The following is a 23,653-nucleotide window of genomic DNA, read 5'->3' as shown; positions in this document are numbered from 1 at the left end:
TTTACATAAAAAAGCCAGACTATGGTTTGTAACTGCAGATGGGGACAAAGATCGTACTTTTTAGAGAAATGTCCTCTAGTCTGATGAAACAAAAATAGAACTGTTTGGCCATAATGATCATCGTTATGTTTGGAGGAAAAAGGGGGATGCTTGCAAGACGAAGAACACCATCCCAAATGTGAAGCTCAGGGGTGGCAGCATCATGTTGTGGGGCTGCTTTGCTGCAGGAGGCACTTCACAAAATAGATGGCTTCATGAGGAAGGGAAATTATGTGGATTTATTGAAGCAAATTCTCAAGACATTAGTCAGGAAGTTAAATCTTGGTCGCAAATGGGTCTTCCAAATGGACAATGACCCCAAGCATACTTCAAAAGTTGTAGCAAAATGACGTAAGGAGACCAAAGTCAAGGTATTGGAGTGTCCATCATAAAGCCCTGACCTCAGTCCCATAGAAATTTTGTGGACAGAACTGAGAAAGAGTGTGCGATCAAGGAGGCCTTCAAACCTGACTTAGTTACACCAGCTCTGTCAGGAGGAATGGGCCAAAATTCACCCAACTTATTGTGGAAAGCTTGTGGAAGGCTACCTAAAATGTTTGACCCAAGTTAAAGAATTTAAAGGCAATACTACCAAATACTAATTGAGTGTATGTTAACTTCTGACCCACTGGGAATGTAATGAAATAAATAAAAGCTGAAATAAATCATTCTCTCTACCATTATTCTGACATTTCATCTAGTATTTTGTCTTTGAGTCACAGATAGCAGTAGACACACCTACTTTAACTGCCTGATGGAAGTGTGGAAAAAATGCAGCGGTCTAAGGCACTACATCGCAGTGCTAGAGGCTTCGCTACAGACCTAGGTTTGATCCCAGGCTGCATCACAACCGCCCGTGATCAGGAGTCCCATAGGGCGGCACATAATTGGCCCAGCATTGTCCGGGTTTGGCCGGGGGGCTTTACTTGGCTCATCGCGCTCTAGAGACTCCTTGTGGAGGGCCCGGTGCCTGCAGGCAGTTGAACAGTGTTTCCTCCGACACATTGGTGCGGCTGGATTCCGGGTTAAGCAAGCGGTTGTTAAGAAGTGTTCATTCTTCAACTTGTGTACCCCTCTTTCTCTCCTCTCTCCCTCTCACTCACAGCTCCCTCCCCAGTCACGTCCATCCAGGCCAGTGATGTCACCAGGCACGATGTGTCGTTGGCATGGCAACAGCCCGACCGGCCCAACGGGGTCATCCTTGAGTATGAGGTCAAGTACTACGAGAAGGTAAGGTGTCTCGTGGGAACCGCGGTTCAGAAATCAGATATCCTATGGAAACCTATTGTAACTGTGTGTTATGTGTATCTGTGAGTGTATAAGTTTTCAACTGCTTCAACTGTTATCAATAGACCTATAAAATAATCAATAGACCTATAAAATAACCAATAAACTATCTTCAAAGCTTTCCTTGTGTTTGACACAGAAAAGGATAGCCTCTTGTCCTGGAGGCAGAACTGGGTGTAAAAATTTGTGAAAACAAAAATATATTTTTTAGGGTTAGGCTTTAGGGTTAGCAATGTGGTTAGGGTTCAAATGTTGTGACTTTGGCTGTGCCAGCTAGTGACCACTGCAGAGCTGCCTCCAGAACAAGATACATTTCACAAAACGCTAACCTGCAGAAATGGAGGGAGAGAATACGAGAAAAGATATGTTGGGAGAGAAAAAAAGAGAGTTTGAGGCAATGTAGATAAGAGATGGGCAAGCTGTGGGAGGGATTTGTGACTGTGTGGCAATGTTTTTGTGTGTTTCCTTGCTTGAATAGTTTTGTGATTGTAGGCCATAGGGAGAGGAATTTCCCTCCAGAACCACAGAAAACATTGTTCTGCAACTTCAAGTTACATTTTAGAATCATGTTCACATCTTTTACCCATTTTATTTTTGCTTGCCAATTACAATGGGTTGTATTTTAGTATGATGTACTGGATTGGAACGCTTCATATAGTGGACATTGACATGTCCCTCAACTCTTTTCCTCCTATCCAATCAGAATCAGAAGGAGAGGTCCTACCGCATTATGAAGACGGCATCCCGTAGTGCTGATATCACTGGGCTAAACCCACTCACTGTGTACGTATTTCAAGTGCGAGCTCGCACGGCCGCCGGATACGGAGAGTTCAGCGCCCCCTTTGAGTTTTCCACCAACTCAGGTACAACACTATGTTCTATTATTTCATATTATATGATATTCTATTTGTCTATTTTTATAGAGCTATGGATATTGATAAAATATGTACCTGTTTTTGAATGAAAATGTCCTGGTTTGTGACCTGTTGTCTCCTCCCTCTGTCAGATCCCTTGCCTCTGATTGGTAATGCCGCTAACTCCACCCTTCTCCTACTGTCAATCAGTGGGGGTGTGGTTCTACTGCTCATCTCTACCACAGTCTTCATCATCAGCCACAGGTACACACACACACAGCCACAGGGAAACATACATAGTGTGTCCTAAAGGAGGCAGTATGTCCAAAAGGAGACCGTGTGTATGATGGCACCAGGAGGAGATGGCTGCCATGTTACGGACTCCTAACCAATTGTGCTATTGTGTGTGTTTTTTTTGTAACTTATATTGTACATAATGTTTCTGCCACTGTCTCTTATGACCGAAAAGAGCTTCTGGAAATCAGGACAGCGATTACCCACCTCATACGGACAAATATTTTTTCCAAGGCCCAAATCCCCGTCAATCGCATGAAGAAGAGACAGAGATATCGGTGACGAAGGTCGGGGTGTAAGTACGGCTAGTGAGTAATCCCCCTCTACCATCAGTCCTATTAGCCAACGTGCAATTATTGGGTAACAAAATGGATGAGCCCCGATCAAGATTATCCTACCAAACACTGTAATATCTTGTGTTTCACCGAGTCGTGGCTGAACGATGACATGGATAACATACAGCTAGCTTGGTTTTCGGTCCATCGGGAAGATAGAACAGCTGCATCCGCTAAGACACGGGGTGGCAGTCTATGTCTATTTGTAAATAACAGCTGGTGCACGAAATCTTAAGGAAGTCTCAAGGTTTGGCTCACCTGAGGTAGAGTTTCTCATGATAAGCTGTAGACCACACTATTTACCAAGAGTTCTCATCTATATTTTTTGTAGCTGTCTATCACCACAAACCGATGCTGGCACTAAGACAGCACTCAACGAGCTGTATAAGGCAATAAGCAAACAAGAAAATGCTCATCGAGGTGGCGCTCCTAGTGGCCGGGGACTTTAATGCATGGAATAATTATTTATTTTTTACCTAATTTCTACCAGCATGTTAAATGTGCAACCAGGGGGGAAAAAACTCTAGACCACATTTACTCCACACACAGAGACGCGTACAAAGCTCTCCCTCGCCCTCAATTTGGCAAATCTGACAATAACTCTATCCTCCCGAACTAAAGCAGGAAGTACCAGTGAGTCGCTCAAGGAAGTGGTCGGATACCGAGGATGCTAAGCTACAGGACTGTTTTACTAGGACAGACTGGAATATGTTCCAGGATTCTTCAAATGGCATTGAGGAGTATATCACATCAGTCACTGGCTTCATCAATAAGTGCATCGATGACATCGTCCCCACAGTGACCGTACGTACATACCGCAAACAGAAGCCATGTATTACAGGCAACATCCTCACTGAGCTAAAGGGTAAAGCTGCCGCTTTCAAGGAGCGGGACTCTAACCCAGACGCTTATAAGAAATCCCGCTATGCCCTCTGACGAACCATCAAACAGGCAAAACATCAATACAGGACTAAGATTGAATCGTACTACACCGGCTCTGATGCTTTTTGGATGTGGCAGGGCTTGCAAACTCTAACAGACTACAAAGGGAAGCACAGCCGTGAGTTGCCTAGTGACACAAGCCTAGCAGATGAGCTAAATAACTTCTATGCTCTCTTCGAGTCAAGCAACACTGAAGCATGCATGAGAGCATCAGCTGTTCCGGGCGACTCTCCGTAGCCAATGTGAGTAAACCAGGTTAACATTCACAAGGCCGCAGGGCCAGACAAATTACCAGGACGTGTACTCCGAGCATGCGCTGACCAACTGGCAAGTGTCTTCACTGACATTTTCAACCTGTCTCTGACCGAGTCTATAATGCCAACATGTTTCAAGCAGACCACCATAGTACCTGTGCCCAAGAACACGAACCTGCCTAAATGACTACCAACCCGTAGCACTCATGTCTGTAGCCATGAAGTGCTTTGAAAGGCTGGTCATGGCTCACATCAACACCATTATCCCTGAAACCCTAGACCCACCCCAAAAGATCCACAGATGATGCAATCTATATGGCACTCCACACTGCTCTTTCCCACCTGGACAAAAGGAACACCCACGTGAGAATTGACTATAGTTCAGCGTTCAACACCATAGTGCCCTCCAAGCTCATCACTAAGCTAAGGACCCTGGGACTAAACACCTCCCTCTGCAACTGGATCCTAAGACTTCCTGACGGGCCGCCCCCAGGTAGTAGGGGTAGGCAACAACACCTCTGCCACGCTGATCCTCAGCACGGGAGCCCCTCGGGTGCTTGCTCAGTACCCTCCTGTACTCCCTGTTTACCCATGACTGCATGGCCAAGCACAACACCAACACCATTGTTAAGTTGACCGACAACACATTAGTGGTAGGTCTGATCACCAACAGCGATGAGACAGCCTATAAGGAGGAGGTCAGAGACCTGGCAGTGTTGTGCCAGAATAACAACCTCTCCCTCAATGTGATCAAGACAAAGGAGATGATTGTGGACTACAGGAAAAGGAGGACCGAACACGCCTCCATTCTCATCGACGGAGCTTTAGTGGAGCAGGTTGAGAGCTTCAAGTTCCTTGGTGTCCACATCACCAACAAACTTTCATGGTCCAAACACCAAGACAGTCATAAAGAGGGCACGACACAACCTATTCCCCCTCAGGAGACTGGAAAGATTTGTTATGGGTCCTCAGATCCTTAAAAAGTTCTACAGCTGCACCATCAAGAGCAACCTGACTGGTTGCATCACCACCTGGCATGGCAACTGGTTGCCCTCCGACTGTAAGGCACTACAGAGGGTAGTGTGTTCGGCCCAGTACATCACTGGGGCCAAGGTTCCTGCCATCCAGGACCTCTATACCAGGCAGTGTCAGAGGAAGGCCTCTGAAGGGTCGAGCACAAGAAATTTCCAGCGACTCCAGCCACCCTAGTCATAGACTGTTCTCTCTGCTACCGCACGGCAAGCGGTACAGGAGTACCAAGTCTAGGTTCAAAAGGCTTCTTAACAGCTTCTACCCCCAAGCCATAAGACTCCTGAACAGCTAATCAAATGGCTACCCAGACTATTTGCATTGACCTCCACCCCCATTTTTACTCTGCTGCTACTCTCTGTTTATTACCCATGCATAGTCACTTTACCTCTACCTACATGTACACTACCGTTCAAATGTTTGGGGTCACTTCGAAATGTCGTTTTCCATGAAAACATACATGAAATGAGTTACAAAATTAATAGGAAATATAAGACATTGAACAATATTATAAATCATTATTTTTAATTTAAATAATAATTGTGTCCTTCAAACTTTGCTTTTGTCAAATAATCCTTAATTTGCAGCAATTACAGCCTTGGACATTCTAGTTGTCAATTTGTTGAGGTAATCTGAAGAGATTTCACCCTGTGCTTCCTGAAGCACCTCCCACAAGCTGGTTTGGCTGGATGGGCACTTCTTACGTACCATACGGTCAAGCTGCTCTTACAGCTCAATAGGGTTGAGATCTGATGACTGTGCTGGCCACGCCATTATAGACAGAATACCAGCTGACTGCTTCTTCCCTAATAGTTCTTGCAGAGTTTGGAGCTGTGCTTTGGGTCATTGTCCTGTTGTAGGAGGAAATCGCCCCCAATTAAGTGCCATCCACAGGGTATGGCTTGGCGTTGCAAAATGGAGTTATAGCTTTCCTTCTTCAAGATCCCTTTTACCCTGTACAAATCTCCCACTTTACCACCACCAAAGCACCCCCAGACCATCACATTGCCTCCAGCATGCTTTGTGATCCAAACACCTCAAACTTAGATTTCTCTGTCCATAACACTTTTTTCCAATCTTCCTCTGTCCAGTGTCTGTTCTTTTGCCCATCTTAATCCTTTGTTTTTATTGGCGGTCTGAGATATGGCTTTTTCTTTGCAAGTCTGATTGGAAGGCCAGCATCCCGGAGTTGCCTCTTCACTGTTGACATAGTACCTGCAAAGCACCCGTCTCTATTTAATGAAGCTGCAAGTTGAGTACTTGTGAGGTGTCTGTTTCTCAAACTAGATACTCTGATGTACTTGTCCTCTTGCTCAGTTGTGCACCGGTGCCTCCCACTCCTCTTTCTATTCTGGTTAGAGCCAGTGTGTGCTGTTCTGTGAAGGGAGTAGGACACAGCGTTGTATGAGATATTCAGTTTCTTGGCAGTTTCTCGCATGGAATAGCCTTCATTTCTCAGAACAAGAATAGACTGATGAGTTTCAGAAGAAAGTTGTTTTTTTCTGGTCATTATGAGCCTGTAATCGAACCCACAAATGCTGATGCTCCAGATACTCAACTAGTCTAAAAAAAGGCCAGTTTTATTGCTTCTTTTCAGCTGTGCTAACATAATTGCAAAAGTGTTTTCTAATGATCAATTAGCCTTTTTAAAATGATAAACTTGGATCAGCTAACACAACGTGCCATTGGAACACAGGAGTGATGGTTGCTGATAATGGCCCTCTGTACGCCTATGTAGATATTCCATAAAAAAGTCAGCCGTTTCCAGCTACAAAAGTCATTTACAATATTAACAATGTCTACACTGTATTTCTGATAAATTTTTATTTTAATGGACAAAACATTTGCTGTTCTTTCAAAAACAAGGAGATTTCTAAGTGGCCCCAAACTTTTGAATGGTAGTGTACCTATTACCTCGACTAACCGGTGCCCCCGCACATTGACTTTGTACTGGTATCCCCTGTATATTGCCTCGCTACAGTTATTTTATTGTCGCTCCTTAATTATTTGTTATTTTTATTATTTTTATTTTTTACTTCAGTTCATTTTAGTAAATAGTTTCTTAACACTTCTTAAAACTGAATTGTTGATTAAGGGCTTGTAAGTAAGAATTTCACTGTAAGGTCTAGATGGTCAGATGTTGTATTCGGCGCATCTGACAAATAACATTTGATTTGATTTGTCCTAAAAGAGACAGTGTTTCCTAAAGGCCTGATTTCTCACCTGGTAATCCCCTTGTCCCTGATTTTATTATTAGTGTCCACAAAAACACAGCCCCTGTATCAACTCCCCCTTGCCTCCCCACACACACACAACCTCTCCCTTGAGGTTGCTTTATACTGAGAGTGGCTCTCAGGACTAAGGTGTCACACGCGCACACACACACACCTGCACACACAACTCATTTTCTCCTTCCATCCCCCTCTCCTTCTTCCTAAATTACTATTCACCCTCCATCCCATTAAGTCACTATTCTCCCTCCATCCCCCTCTCCTTCTTCCTAAGTCACTATTCTCCCTCCATCCCGTTAAGTCACTATTCTCCCTCCATCCCCCTCTCCTTCTTCCTAAGTCACTATGCTCCCTCCATCCCATTAAGTCACTATTCTCCCTCAATCCCCCATCTCCTTCTTCATAAGTCACTATTCTCCATCCATCCCCCCTCTCCTTCTTCCTAAGTCACTATTCTCCCTCCATCCCGTTAAGTCACTATTCTCCCTCCATCCCCCTCTCCTTCTTCCTAAGTCACTATTCTCCCTCCATCCCATTAAGTCACTATTCTCCCTCCATCCCCCCTCTCCTTCTTCCTAAGTCACTATTCTCCCTCCATCCCCCATCTCCTTCTTCCTAAGTCACTATTCTCCCTCCATCCCATTAAGTCACTATTCTCCCTCCATCCCCCTCTCCTTCTTCCTAAGTCACTATTCTCCCTCCATCGCCCTGTCCTCCTTCTACCTGTTAGCGAGCTGTGTTCTGTTCCCTTCACTACTTCATTCTCTACCTCTGTTATTTCAGGAGGGGACAATACAGCAAAGCTAAGCAGGACTTAGAGGAGGAGAAACATTTAAACCCAGGTAAGACCCCACACACAAACAAACATGGCCGAGCACATACTCATGTGAGCATCCCTCCCTTCCAATTTATTTTCTCAAACCATCTCCCTTCCCCCCCTCCTTCCCTATCCCTCTCCATCTGAAGGTGTGAGGATATACGTGGACCCCTTCACCTATGAGGACCCGGACCAGGCTGTCCATGATTTTGCCAAAGAGATTGACGCCTCCAACATACACATAGAGAAAGTAATTGGCATCGGTAAGGGAGCCTGACACACACACGGACAATAAATCATCTGTGTTTGTGTGTGTGTGTGTGTGTGTGTGTGTATGTGTGTGTGTGTGTGTGTGTGTGTGTGTGTGTGTGTGTGTTGTAGGTGAGTTTGGGGAGGTGTGTAGTTATTGATATTGTGTTTATCTATGTGCGTTGTAGGTGAGTTCGGGGAGGTGTGTAGTGGCCGTCTGCGGCTCCAGGGGAAGAGGGAGATCTACGTGGCCATAAAGAGTCTGAAGGCAGGATACGCTGACAAACAGAGGCGGGACTTCCTCTCTGAGGCCAGCATCATGGGACAGTTCGACCACCCAAACATCATCAGACTGGAGGGTGTGGTCACACGATGTGAGTGATTAACAGCTACTTTGACCAATCGAAGCAGAGATTTACAGGTTCTTTCTTCATTTATAAAGTAAAAGCAGGGAACCCAAAACTGATCTTTGTGGAACTCCACCCTGGCTTAATCGCTGTTTGTTTGTCTCCTGTTCAGGTAAACCAGTGATGATCATCACAGAGTACATGGAGAATGGATCCCTCAACACCTTCCTCAGGGTAAGAAGGAGAATGAGAGAGAGTATGTATCTCTGTGTTCACACTGTAAACTCTATTCTAATGTCTATATTGTCTTTCTCCGTTAGAAACACGACGGTCAGTTCACAGTGATCCAGCTGGTGGGCATGCTGCGTGGCATCGTGTCGGGCATGAAGTACCTGTCTGACATGAGCTACGTTCACCGAGACCTGGCCGCACGCAACATCTTGGTCAACAGCAACCTGGTGTGTAAGGTGTCTGACTTTGGCCTGTCACGAGTACTGGAGGATGAGTCTGAGGCAGCATACACCACACAGGTAAGAACACAGAAACACAGGAAAGAACATAGACCCTAAACATGTATATTACTTGTCTGGAGTAATGATTTATTATGCAAGATAAGGTTTCAATGACTGTTAGATCACTCATCTTTTAAATGTGGGTCCTTAGCACCCGTGGATCCTAATTTCTCATTTTCTCATTCTCTTCCATGTGTTACAGGAGGTGACTGGGACGTACCACTCTCCAGGGGGGAAGATCCCCATCAGGTGGACTGCTCCAGAGGCCATCGCCTACAGGAAGTTCACTCCAGCCTCTGACACATGGAGCTACGGCGTGGTCATGTGGGAGGTGATGTCATATGGAGAACGGCCATATTGGGACATGAGTAACCAGGATGTAAGTGTGTGTTAAAACTCAAAAACAGGACAGAAACTAAGTTGAACAGTTAGACAAAGTTAGTTAAACATGCTTTCTTACCCACTTGATCCCTTTCTCCCCCTCTCTCTAGGTGATAAAAGCGATAGATGAGGGTTACCGTCTGCCCCCACCTATGGACTGTCCAGTTTGTCTGCACCAACTGATGTTAGATTGCTGGCAGAGAGACAGAATACAAAGACCCAGTTTCACGCAGATCCTCAACATTCTGGATAAACTCATCCGCAACCCAACCACCACACTGAGGAGGACAGGAGGGGAGAGGTACACACACACACACACACACACACACACACACACACACACACACACACACAGGAAACCATGTCTTTCATTGCAGGCCCTTTCAATGTTTTTTCATAACATGGACTCACTATAACTCATTCTTTCTTTGTCTCTGTGCAGGCCTGTTCCCACTCTATTGGAACCTGTAGGAGGTCCAGAGTTTGTGTCGGTGTGGTCAGTAGAATACTGGCTCCAGGCTATAGGGATGGACATGTACAGAGACACCCTCACTGCTGCTGGATACACCAGTCCTGACAGCCTGCTAACCCTCACACAGCAGTAAGTCGGTTTCTCTCTCGTTACCTGTCTCTCTCCTTGTCTCTCTCCCTCTATCTCTCTCTCTCTGTCTCCCTCTCTCCCTCTCTCTCAATTCAAGGGGCTTTATTGGCATGTTAACATTGCCAAAGCAAGTGAAGTAGATAATATACAAAAGTGAAATAAACAATACAAATAAACAGTAAACATTACACTCACAGAAGTTCCAAAAGAATAAAGACATTTCAAATATCATATTGTGTATATATACAGTGTTGTAATGATGAGCAAATAGAAAAAGTACAAAAAGGAAAATAAATAAACATAAATGTGTGTGGTATTTACAATGGTGTTCATTCTTCACTGGTTGCCCTTTTCTTGTGGCAACAGGTCACAAATCATGCTGCTGTGATGGCACACTGTGGTATTTCACCCAGTAGATATGGGAGTTCATCAAAATTGTGTTTGTTTTTTCGAATTCTTTGTGGATCTGTGTCATCTGAAGGAAATATGTGTCTAATATGGTCATACATTGGGCAGGAGGTTAGGAAGTGCAGCTCAGTTTCCACCTCATTTTGTGGGCAGTGTGCACATAGCCTGTCTTCTCTTGAGAGCCAGGTCTGCCTACGGTGGCCTTTCTCAATAGTCTCTCTGTCTCTCCTATTCTCTTTCTCTTTTTCTCTCTCATTTTGTGTGTCCGTGAGCATGCTGTTTTCAACTCCCAACATGCCTAATTGTGTGTTGTACTATGTTTACAGGGACATGGCCAGTATAGGAATCGTCACACCATCACACCAGGACCAGATCCTTGCCAGTGTGCAGCAGGTATTGCTGTCCCACATGCAACAAATACAGGAACAGATGCAGGACAGTATGGTTCCCGTCTGAGCCAGTGAATGGATATAAAACAGAAACAGACATTTGTTTTAATGAATTCCATTTACGTCATCCATGCACTTTAGATTGAGATTTTCATAAGGAATAACGTCAACAAACAAACCCTACAACAGAAAATATGAACGGAGGAGAGAAAAGAGGCACTTTTATAAACCATATAACCTTTGAACTATGCCCTGAGGATTGACCTGAGGCTGAAGAAGCTGTTTGTTTCAGTGGAACCAACGGAACTTTCCGTCTCTTGTTCTGTTTACTTTTTGTACATACGTGTCTGTGTAAAAAAAAAAGAAAATTAACTGCTCTTGATTATTTTATTTTTTTGGTGACTTTATGACACGACAATGTTGGTCACAGTCATCCTGACTTTTATGTCATGTGCGAAACGTTTCGGTAGTTTGTTTAGAGTTCGGCTGGGCGATATGGCCTTAAAATCAATGCTTGGTCATTTTTTTCACATATATCCATTTTTAAAAGGTTTTCTCTAAATAAGCGTTGTTGTATAAAGATAAAATACACTACATTTCACTAATTATTGTATTATTTTCAAAAAAATAGTTTAACCTTCTTTTTTTGCAATAATCACTGATATGGCTTTCAAGTCTGTCTATGAAAATGCTAATTTTGTTACAAATGTAATAACCAGAAGCATGCATAATGCACATTCATAAATAATGACTAACTTCTTGTAGAAGGCATCACAGAAGATTATAAACCATCTCTCAAGCACCAGTCCACGTCCTACGGAGTAATCTTTATATTTCACATTTTGCCAAATTGGATTTATTTGCTAGCTTACAAGGCAGAACAGCTGAATTGTTATCGCCTCTCATTGTTAGGGCAGAAACATGAGCATCTCGTCATTATATACAGATCTCTGGTGTAAATGGGAAGGTGCACACAGCACAGAGGGAGCGAAGGAGACAAGACCAAAAAGATAACATGAGAACAAGAGGAAATAAGAAGGTTATCAAAAAAGATAACTTGATTTTGCGATACAGGCATTTGATATATTGCCCAGCCCTAGTTCAGATTGGTGCCAATGTTTTCCGTTCAGATAAACATTTGTTTTTGATCTCCACTACACAAACAGAATATATGTCTCCAATTTGCCACATATGCATTTCAGGACCACACTACTCATTAATCTCTAATACAATACAAGGACTCCAACTCCCATACCCACTAAGGAGTAGTCCATCCATTGAACTTTGTTGACAAGTACTAATAAGTGCTACATCCATTCATCAACAAGGACTTGTAAGTCTATAGTGAAGCAGAGTTCAATGAATAAACCAGGAGTTGAATGTCCACCAAGTATGGCCTAAGGCATTTCATATGTCTACGATAGTCTATATATTGTCATTGTGCAAATGTGCTGTTTATCATATCTGAACCGTGACAGAATGTTGTCAAATTTTCAGCTGGTAGAGGAGAGATGTTGTAGCTGTTGTGGAGCTTTGGGCTCTATCTGAAACATTTGAAGGATTTCTGAAAGTCAACAGAAACTTAGGACAAGCTGAGGAAGTGTAGTTCTGAAGCATCACGCTGTGTGTGTGTGTGTGTGTGTGTGTGTGTGTGTGTGTGTGTGTGTGTGTGTGTGTGTGTGTGTGTGTGTGTGTGTGTGTGTGTGTGTGTGTGTGTGTGTGTGTATGTGTGTGCGCGTGTGCTTGTCTTTGAGGACCAGTTTTGGATATGCAAAGACAGGAAGATGGAGGAGAGTGTTATGTGATAGAATTTATTGTGCCAAGCTCTCAATGCCTTTTTTATTGAGGATGAACACACTAACAATGGTTTTATCTAGTCAACGATTAGCATATACTGTAGGTATTCTATGTCTTTGTAAATGTCATTGTTTGAAAATGAATTCAGGTACATGAAGCATTTCATTCTATTTATAGTCTTCTAATTATCTGGGTTGTAAATTGTAAAATAGGAAAATGGAAAATGACTGACTGACATATTGCATTGTAATAAATGTCCAAACTGAGATGGTCTGCATCTGTCATAACTTATTTTTGACACTGATGCGGCAGAGTGTGTGTGACTGGGAAGTGTGTGTTTGTGTGTATGTAACGAAGAGAAGAGTGTTCACTAGTGTGTTCTGGCCAGCGGCGGCAAAGCCAGGTGGATTCAAGTGAAGGGTGCTGGGAGGCGTTCTGTTAAAACGTTCAGTGGTGTGGAGCGTGCCATCTGCTAAACACACACTGTGACACACACACACACACACACACACACACACACACACACACACACACACACACACACACACACACAACAGGAGAGAACTACACATGGACAGAATAGATATAGGACAGGGGACTAACATACATAGCAGTACAGAACATGGTGTACTCAGGGATATGTGTCACTTGAGCAACTGCTTGCACAAAACCAAACCTCAATTTCACATTCAAATCTGGGATATTTGTTCATTTGATTTTGGATTAAATAAAAATCTTGCCAGCTGGAGACAACAGGCAAATCACCTTGGATACTCAGACATTCTACACCAGGGTTTTACATGAGATCTGACTGACACAGACACACACACGGACACACAGCTGCCCTGTGGGTTAGGGGTGCAGCGCAGAGATATTCTGTGACAGTCTTTTTGAAGAGTTGATCCTGTTAACGTCCTTAGACACACTGCTTCTCACACAAAACACATCTTGTCATATGAATACAGGCACACCCACTCTACCAGATCCAAGATGGCGTAGCAGTAAGTCGTCCTGACGTATCGTCTCTCTGTAAATATCGTCTCTTTTTCGTTTCGTTTTAGATATTTTTCTTCGCATATCTTTAAAAACATTTTGCTAAACCTAAGCTTCCAAATACTCTCCTGCAACCCGCCTCACCCAATGTAGCTACTTTTCCTAAAGTATTTATATTTACTTCGGAACCGGAACCCCTCAACTGAAGCTAACCACCAGCTATGCTAGCGGTCTTCGGCTAACTGGTCATCAGCTAACCTTTAGCTCGGAAAGCTCTCGCCAGTTCGAACATTTACATTACATTTAAGTCATTTAGCAGACGCTCTTATCCAGAGCGACTTACAAATTGGTGCGTTCACCTTAAGACATCCAGTGGAACAGCCACTTTACAATAGTGCATCTAAATCTTTTAAGGGGGGTGAGAAGGATTACTTTATCCTATCCTAGGTATTCCTGAAAGAGGTGGGGTTTCAGGTGTCTCCGGAAGGTGGTGATTGACTCCGCTGTCCTGGCGTCGTGAGGGAGTTTGTTCCACCATTGGGGGGCCAGAGCAGCGAACAGTTTTGACTGGGCTGAGCGGGAACTGTACTTCCTCAGTGGTAGGGAGGCGAGCAGGCCAGAGGTGGATGAACGCAGTGCCCTTGTTTGGGTGTAGGGCCTGATCAGAGCCTGGAGGTACTGAGGTGCCGTTCCCCTCACAGCTCCGTAGGCAAGCACCATGGTCTTGTAGCGGATGCGAGCTTCAACTGGAAGCCAGTGGAGAGAGTCTTCTGCTTGGATAGTTCCATCTGTGCCACTGACTTAGTCTGTCTTTAATTCCAGTTTGTTTACAAATTAATAGTTTATATGGTGGATTTACATCTCAATCTCAAACAGAAAATCGAAGTATAAAAATAGAACTAAATCAAACTTTATTTAAAGTGCATTCAAAGTTAGATTTGATTTAGTCCTGTACTTTATCTTATACTATAACCTATACTAACCTACACTTTAATTTTGGTTTGAGATGGAGATGTGAATCGAACATGTAAATTATGAGTTTGCAGAAGATACTGTAAATATCCTTCAAATGTTGATATTTGGTTGCGTTGACAACAACACAATTCAACAAGTTAACAAATGATATGTTGGATTCATGTCTCCAACTAAACCAAAAATAAAAGTTAAAGAATGGGATTATTAAACCAGTGGCTGAAATGGAACTATCCAAGCAGTACATCTCCTTTTAGATGTTGATGTTTGGTTGCGTTATCAACTGAACACAATTCAATATTACTTTTGTAATGCAGTAAAAAGCCTGAAGTTAAGGATATCATACAAACTAAAATGAGTAACACATGCATGGACATATTTTGAGGTTACTGTAACTATACATTTCTTCTTATGCAATCAAATAAAGCGTTCATGTTCAAGATAGCATGCAATAGTGTAGGTCATCGCAGGTCTGTGGAGATCTTCACAATTGCTTTAATAATCTGCGCAGAATCTCAAACAGCACTGATCACTCGCACCATTTACTTTTAATGTAATCTCAGCTGCAATGCAGGTCATTTGGTTATGCTGCTAGATGAAGCACGGCAGTAACACATTCATCTGTTGTTTAAATAAACATTGTGATTGTGGTTGAAGATTTTAGGGAGGGGAGGGGACGAGTTTGTATCAATGATGGTCGGGGGACACGGGTCAATGTGACTAGAGGTACATCGTCAGGTTTAGATATTACGTAAGTAGCGTCCTCCATTGCTGGTATATGTGAGTGGGATGTGAAGTCAGAATCTACATTAGGGGGGTGACCATTTCCCAGTTATGTGCAACAATGACCTTGACATTTGTTTTCAGAAAAGGGACCTGGTCACAGTGCTTTGACAAAACAAACTGGGAACTATTTGACACTTCATGTCAATGGGTCAGTAGAAGACTGCTACGTCTATGAATTCCGGCATATTGGATCCTTTCTTATTGGCTTTTCCAATAGGCCGGGGGATGGTAGACGGACGATGGTTCCTTGGTGGGCCGAAGTACAGGGGATTGTAGACGGATGATGGTTCCTTGGTGGGTCCGAAGTACAGGGAATGGTAGACAGACGATGGTTCCTTGGTGGGTCCGAAGCACAGGGGATGGTAGACGGACGATGGTTCCGTGGTGGGCCCGAAGAACAGGGGATGGTAGACGGACGATGGTTCCTCGGTGGGCCCGAAGAACAGGGGATGGTAGAAGGACGATGGTTCCGTGGTGGGCCCGAAGAACAGGGGATGGTAGACGGACGATGGTTCCGTGGTGGGCTGAAGCACGGGATGGTAGACTGACGATGGTTCCTTGGTGGGCTGAAGCACAGGGGATTGTAGACGGATGATGGTTCCTTGGTGGGTCCGAAGTACAGGGAATGGTAGACAGACGATGGTTCCTTGGTGGGCCCGAAGCACAGGGGATGGTAGACGGACGATGGTTCCGTGGTGGGCCCGAAGCACAGGGGATGTTAGACGGACGATGGTTCCGTGGTGGGCTGAAGCACAGGGGATGTTAGACGGACGATGGTTCCTTGGTGGGCCGAAGCACAGGGGATGGTAGACGGACGATGGTTCCTCGGTGGGTCCGAAGTACAGGGGATGGTAGACGGACAATGGTTCCTTGGTGGGCCGAAGCACAGGGGATGGTAGACGGACGATGGTTCCTCGGTGGGTCCGAAGCACAGGGGATGGTAGACGGACAATGGTTCCTTGGTGGGCCGAAGCATGTGTTAAGGCCATCAATGATCGTGATAATGCATTTAGGACATTGAAGGATAATTTGACATTTGATCACAATAGATTTTCAGAGAAAGAGATTGTGACTAGGAACGTCATTAAGACTGCAAAGAAAGGTGTGAACAACGCGACGCTAACCAGAGCATAAGGGACCTATTTATTTTTTATCCCCGGATTCCCACCGTACACGGAACATTTTTCAGCTGGATCTTCACAACTAGCTATCGAGCTAAACCGCAACCCTGGTCGATTACTCCTGGCTAGCGTTTCCACCCACGTAGCTTGAAGCTAACCCGGCCAGACCTCCTGTGCTCCTAGCATACTCCTGGGCTACAATACCCGGACTCACGACCGGTCTATCGATGTCACTGCATTAAGAGGAATAAACAGACTCACCCCACCGCGACGTCCTCCAAAGGCTAACTCTCTAGCCCTCGCTATCTCCTTGCTTGCTAATTCGGCATGCTAACTGCTAGCTTGTTTAACCCAGGTCCGCTAACTACTACCTTGTTTACCCCGGCCTGCTAATCTGTTAGCTTGTTAGCACAGGCCTGCTAACCGTCTGCATCGACGCATCCCAAACACGCAGTGGCCCATATGTACTTTCTATCTCTTCCCGATTTTTAAAAATTTGTTTATACCTTCTGGAAACCTGCCTCACCCAATGTGATACGGAATCGCTATTATTTTTCATTTTTAGAACACACTCAAGAACCTCCAGAAGCTAACCAGCTAACTATTGTTAGTTTCTTAACCTGGATAACACTCGCCAGTCCAGCCCCCCTGCCCCATCCACCGCTGCCCCTGGACTCTGATCACTTGGCTACATAGCTGATGCACGCTGGACTGTCCATTAATCACGGTACTCCATTCTGCTTGTTCGTTTTATCTGTCGGCCCCGTTGCCTAGTCAATGCCATTTTACCTGCTGTTGTTATGCTAGCTGAATAGCTGTTGTCTCACCCACTGTTTTAGCTAGCTTTCCGAATTCAACACATGTGATTACTGTATGCCTCGCTGTATGTCTCTCTCAAATGTCAATATGCCTTGTATACTGTTGCTCAGGTTAGTTATCATTGTTTTAGTTCACAATGGAGCCCCTAGTCCCACTCCTCATACCCCTGATACCCCCTTTGTCCCACCTCCCACATATGCGGTGACCTCACCCATTACAACCAGCATGTCCAGAGATAAAACCTCTCTCATCATCACCCAGTGCCTGGGCTTACCTCCGCCATACCCGCACCCCACCATACCCCTGTCTGCGCATTATGCCCTGAATATATTCTACCATGCCCAGAAACCTGCTCCTCTTATTCTCTGTCCCCAACGCTCTAGGCGAGCCAGTTTTGAGAGCCTTTAGCCGCACCCTCATACTACTCCTTCTCTGTTCCGCGGGTGATGTGGAGGTAAACCCAGGCCCTGCATGTCCCCATGCACCCTCATTTGTTGACTTCTGTGATCGAAAAAGCCTTGGTTTCATGCATGTCAACATCAGAAGCCTCCTCCCTAAGTTTGTTTTACTCACTGCTTTAGCACACTCTGCTAACCCTGATGTCCTTGCCGTGTCTGAATCCTGGCTCAGGAAGGCCACCAAAAATTCAGAGATTTCCATACCCAACTATAACATCTTCCGTCAAGATAGAACTGCCAAAGGGGGAGGAGTTGCAGTCTACTGCAGAGATAGCCTGCAAAGTAATGTCATACTTTCCAGGTCCATACCCAAACAGTTCGAACTACTAATTCTGAAAATTACTCTCTCCAGAAATAAGTCTCTCACTGTTGCCGCCTGCTACCGACCCCCCTCAGCTCCCAGCTGTGCCCTGGACACCATTTGTGAACTGATTGCCCCCCATCTAGCTTCAGAGTTTGTTCTGTTAGGTGACCTAAACTGGGATATGCTTAACACCCCGGCAGTCCTACAATCTAAGCTAGATGCCCTCAATCTCACACAAATCATCAAGGAACCCACCAGGTACAACCCTAACTCTGTAAGCAAGGGCACCCTCATAGACGTCATCCTGACCAACTGGCCCTCCAAATACACCTCCGCTGTCTTCAACCAGGATCTCAGCGACCACTGCCTCATTGCCTGTATCCGCTACGGTGCCGCAGTCAAACGACCACCCCTCATCACTGTCAAACGCTCCCTAAAACACTTCTGTGAGCAGGCCTTTCTAATCGACCTGGCCCGGGTATCCTGGAAGGACATTGACCTCATCCCGTCAGTTGAGGATGCCTGGTCATTATTTAAGAGTAACTTCCTCACCATTTTAGATAAGCATGCTCCGTTCAAAAAATGCAGAACTAAGAACAGATACAGCCCTTGGTTCACTCCAGACCTGACTGCCCTCGACCAGCACAAAAACATCCTGTGGCGGACTGCAATAGCATCGAACAGTCCCCGCGATATGCAACTGTTCAGGGAAGTCAGGAACCAATACACGCAGTCAGTCAGGAAAGCTAAGGCCAGCTTCTTCATGCAGAAGTTTGCATCCTGTAGCTCCAACTCCAAAAAGTTCTGGGACACTGTGAAGTCCATGGAGAACAAGAGCACCTCCTCCCAGCTGCCCACTGCACTGAGGCTAGGGAACACGGTCACCACCGACAAATCCATGATTATCGAAAACTTCAACAAGCATTTCTCAACGGCTGGCCATGCCTTCCGCCTGGCTACTCCTACCTCGGCCAACAGCTCCGGCCCCCCGCAGCTCCTCGCCCAAGCCTCTCCAGGTTCTCCTTTACCCAAATCCAGATAGCAGATGTTCTGAAAGAGCTGCAAAACCTGGACCCGTATAAATCAGCTGGGCTTGACAATCTGGACCCTCTATTTCTGAAACTATCCGCCGCCATTGTCGCAACCCCTATTACCAGCCTGTTCAACCTCTCTTTCATATCGTCTGAGATCCCCAAGGATTGGAAAGCTGCCGCAGTCATCCCCCTCTTCAAAGGGGGAGACACCCTGGACCCAAACTGTTACAGACCTATATCCATTCTGCCCTGCCTATCTAAGGTCTTCGAAAGCCAAGTCAACAAACAGGTCACTGACCATCTCGAATCCCACCGTACCTTCTCCGCTGTGCAATCTGGTTTCCGAGCCGGTCACGGGTGCACCTCAGCCACACTCAAGGTACTAAACGACATCATAACCGCCATCGATAAAAGACAGTACTGTGCAGCCGTCTTCATCGACCTTGCCAAGGCTTTCGACTCTGTCAATCACCATATTCTTATCGGCAGACTCAGTAGCCTCGGTTTTTCAGATGACTGCCTTGCCTGGTTCACCAATTACTTTGCAGACAGAGTTCAGTGTGTCAAATCGGAGGGCATGCTGTCAGGCAGTCTCTATGGGGTGCCACAGGGTTCAATTCTCGGGCCGACTCTTTTCTCTGTATGAATCAAAGATGTTGCTCTTGCTGCGGGCGATTCCCTGATCCACCTCTACGCAGACGACACCATTCTATATACTTTCGGCCCGTCATTGGACACTGTGCTATTTAACCTCCAAACGAGCTTCAATGCCATACAACACTCCTTCCGTGGCCTCCAACTGCTCTTAAACGCTAGTAAAACCAAATGCATGCTTTTCAACCGATCGCTGCCTGCACCCGCATGCCCGACTAGCATCACCACACTGGATGGTTCCGACCTTGAATATGTGGACACCTATAAGTACCTAGGTGTCTGGCTAGACTGCAAACTCTCCTTCCAGACCCATATCAAACATCTCCAATCGAAAATCAAATCAAGAGTCGGCTTTCTATTCCGCAACAAAGCCTCCTTCACTCACGCTGCCAAGCTTACCCTAGTAAAACTGACTATCCTACCGATCCTCGACTTCGGCGATGTCATCTACAAAATTGCTTCCAACACTCTACTCAGCAAACTGGATGCAGTTTATCACAGTGCCATCCGTTTTGTCACTAAAGCACCTTATACTACCCACCACTGCGACTTGTATGCTCTAGTCGGCTGGCCCTCGCTACATATTCGTCGCCAGACCCACTGGCTCAGGTCATCTACAAGGCCATGCTAGGTAAAGCTCCGCATTATCTCAGTTCACTGGTCACGATGGCAACACCCATCCGTAGCACGCGCTCCAGCAGGTGTATCTCACTGATCATCCCTAAAGCCAACACCTCATTCGGCCGCCTTTCGTTCCAGTACTCTGCTGCCTGTGACTGGAACGAATTGCAAAAATCGCTGAAGTTGGAGACTTTTATCTCCCTCACCAACTTCAAACATCTGCTATCTGAGCAGCTAACCGATCGCTGCAGCTGTACATAATCTATTGGTAAACAGCCCACCCATTTTCACCTACCTCATCCCCACAGTTTTTATTTATTTACTTTTCTGCTCTTTTGTACACCAATATCTCTACCTGTACATGATCATCTGATCATTTATCACTCCAGTGTTAATCTGCAATATTGTAATTATTCGCCTACCTCCTCATGCCTTTTGCACACATTGTATATAGACTCCCCTTTTCTTCGACTGTGTTATTGACTTGTTAATTGTTTACTCCATGTGTAACTCTGTGTTGTCTGTTCACACTGCTATGCTTTATCTTGGCCAGGTCGCAGTTGCAAATGAGAACTTGTTCTCAACTAGCCTACCTGGTTAAATAAAGGTGAAATAAAAAAATAAAATAAAAAAATAAAACATTCTAATAGAGTTTGTGGGATACCCAAACACCAAGCTAGACACCAGTTCCTAATCTGCCTGTCTGTCTCTGCAAGAAACCATATTAATCTCTCTCTCTCTCTCTCTCTCTCTCTCTCTCTCTCTCTCTGTGTCTCTGTAGGGTGTCATTGTGGTCTTTTGGTCACTAGATTAGTGTGGTAATAGAACAGACTAATCCCGCCTGGTTTTACATGGGGGAGTGGCAGTGGGGTGTCTTTAATAGCCAGTCAACCGTACCCTAATGTATGTGTGACTGGGAGGAGAGAGACAGGGTTTAGAGATACACGCACAGAGAGGCATGCACACACACACACAGCCAGGGTTTCAATATATTTCCATTTAAATGCATCACCTCATTGACCAATGCAATGCCAGAGGCATTCCCACGGTAAACCTGGTGTGTGTGTGCTTTGTGTGTGTACGTGCATGCAAGTGTGTGTGTCCGCTGGTACTGGTAGAGAGAAAAGCCAGGCAGTCCTCCAAGTGTAAATTAGCTTATATCCACACCATGAAATTATTTCTTATCCCGGTTCAATCTCCAATACTCTTAATATATGTATTGAAGATGCGAGGAGATAAGAGAAAATGGGAGGAGGAGAGAAATGAAGGGAAGAGGAGAGGACAGGAGGGGAGAGCAGAGGAGATGAGGGAAGAGGACAGGAGGGAAGAGGAGGGGAGAGGAGAGGACAGGAGGGGAGAGCAGAGGAGATGAGGGAAGAGGACAGGAGGGAAGAGGAGGGGAGAGGAGAGGAAAGAAAATTAGACTTTCTGTTATACACTGTAGAAGGAATTGAGTCCCCTCCCCCTTCTTTCTCCTTCTCTCTCACCATCCTGGTGTAGCCACCTGTCCAACTTGGCAACCTGTGCTACCCTCATTACTAAAGCCACTGACTCGAGTCATGTGATCCATGTCCCCTGCTGCCAGTGGACAGGTAACATCTGACAGACATTAAAAGCTGACTAATGAGTCTGAGACAGACATTAGGAGACAATTAATGAGTCTGAAGTAGCATCTTACTACAGCACTTTTTACCCTAAAAAGCTGCTTAGTCCAGTCAGTTTTGTAATAGCTCTACGACTTCTTACTTTTCTGCTGAATAGTTATCTGGAATACTTCAAAGAACAGTGAGTACCAGAAATGCTAAAACCTTATAATGGAGTCTCGTCAATGGGATTACGTGGTTATAATGAAAACATCAGAGTAGAAAAGCTGATATAGGACCAGTTTTGTCTTTTAGACGATAATTCTAGAGCAGCAATCCAGAGATGCAGTGTGAATACGGACCCAGAAATAAGGAATCCTGGTCTTGAGGTCATAGAGGGTCACTGAGGGGAGGGGGTAGTTCTCGGGGTCAGGTGAAAGAGGGTGTGGTCAGCAGACCTCCCACGTCTCTGTTATGGTCTACCCAGAATCCCCTTGGGAATACCAGTGTGATTAACACTAATCCTGATGCTATTTACACAACAGCCTCCACCGTTACAATGTTACCACCAATTCCCAATCACCTTCACACACTACAAGCCCCAGTTCTCCTTCAACCCAGAAAAGCTCTCTTTAAGACGCACACAGCCATGCAAGCGCATATTCACATACAACTTACAGAGAGAGAGAGAGAGAGATAGATACTGTTGACTGTATTGTACAGTGTGTGTTTGTGTCAACTGATTCCAGTAGTGGACCAAGTTAAGTGTGTGTAAATGGAACGGAATTCCCTTTTTATGCACTTTTCTCTCTAGGTGTATCCTGACATTGAATTTAAGCATGAGAATAGCATGCCATTCACCTGCTATTCGTTTGGGGAAGAGATACATCAAATGAAGGTGTGTCTCAGGTGTGTCTATAGATACTCCGTATTCTGACCTTGACTTTATTCCATCATATTTCCCCCAACTTTACGCTTGAAGAAATGATGAGTAGTGGAAATAACACCATTCTTCATGACTGTCATTTACAAATGGATAAGAGCCATTGATAAGAGCTAGGTAAATGAGTTAGACGTTTGGATAAGGGGATTGTAAATATAAATGACAATAGATTTAAATCTATTTCACCGTTCCTTACGATCGATGGAGACAAATATGAAACCAGTCATATCACAGCAAACTGAAACATTTCAACATATCACTATTTCCACAGTGAAGTTTATGAACTTCTGGCCTCATAACCTATGAGAGCCAAGAGGTCAGTAGGAGCTGGGTAGAGATCAGTAGGAGCTGGGTGGAGGGGAGGGGGCTGGGTAGAGGTCAGTAGGAGCTGGGTATAGTTCAGTAGGAGCTGGGTGGAGGGGAGGGGCTGGGTAGAGGTCAGTAGGAGCTGGGTGGAGGGGAGGGGGCTGGGTAGAGGTCAGTAGGAGCTGGGTATAGTTCAGTAGGAGCTGGGTGGAGGGGAGGGGCTGGGTAGAGGTCAGTAGGAGCTGGGTGGAGGGGAGGGGGCTGGGTAGAGGTCAGTAGGAGCTGGGTATAGG

General features: G+C 45.2%; 1 protein-coding gene across 1 annotated transcript in view; it reads left to right on the top strand.

Moving 5' to 3' along the window:
- LOC115114711 (ephrin type-A receptor 4-like) overlaps positions 1 to 13,032 on the top strand; it is a 76,144-nt gene extending 63,112 nt beyond the window's left edge. The window contains exons 7-18 of the mRNA XM_029643181.2: positions 1,145 to 1,269; positions 2,030 to 2,189; positions 2,333 to 2,444; positions 8,049 to 8,107; positions 8,232 to 8,345; positions 8,520 to 8,705; positions 8,851 to 8,912; positions 8,999 to 9,208; positions 9,393 to 9,569; positions 9,682 to 9,872; positions 10,014 to 10,172; positions 10,907 to 13,032. Coding sequence (XP_029499041.2) covers positions 1,145 to 1,269; positions 2,030 to 2,189; positions 2,333 to 2,444; positions 8,049 to 8,107; positions 8,232 to 8,345; positions 8,520 to 8,705; positions 8,851 to 8,912; positions 8,999 to 9,208; positions 9,393 to 9,569; positions 9,682 to 9,872; positions 10,014 to 10,172; positions 10,907 to 11,036 — 1,685 coding nt within the window. The 3' untranslated portion in view covers positions 11,037 to 13,032. The remainder of the gene's footprint in view (positions 1 to 1,144; positions 1,270 to 2,029; positions 2,190 to 2,332; positions 2,445 to 8,048; positions 8,108 to 8,231; positions 8,346 to 8,519; positions 8,706 to 8,850; positions 8,913 to 8,998; positions 9,209 to 9,392; positions 9,570 to 9,681; positions 9,873 to 10,013; positions 10,173 to 10,906) is intronic.
- The last annotated feature ends 10,621 nt before the right edge of the window (positions 13,033 to 23,653 follow it).

Source organism: Oncorhynchus nerka, linkage group LG9b (genome assembly GCF_034236695.1).
Source record: "Oncorhynchus nerka isolate Pitt River linkage group LG9b, Oner_Uvic_2.0, whole genome shotgun sequence".
Classification (NCBI taxonomy): Eukaryota; Metazoa; Chordata; class Actinopteri; order Salmoniformes; family Salmonidae; genus Oncorhynchus; species Oncorhynchus nerka.
This window is presented reverse-complemented; position numbering and strand designations above follow the sequence as displayed.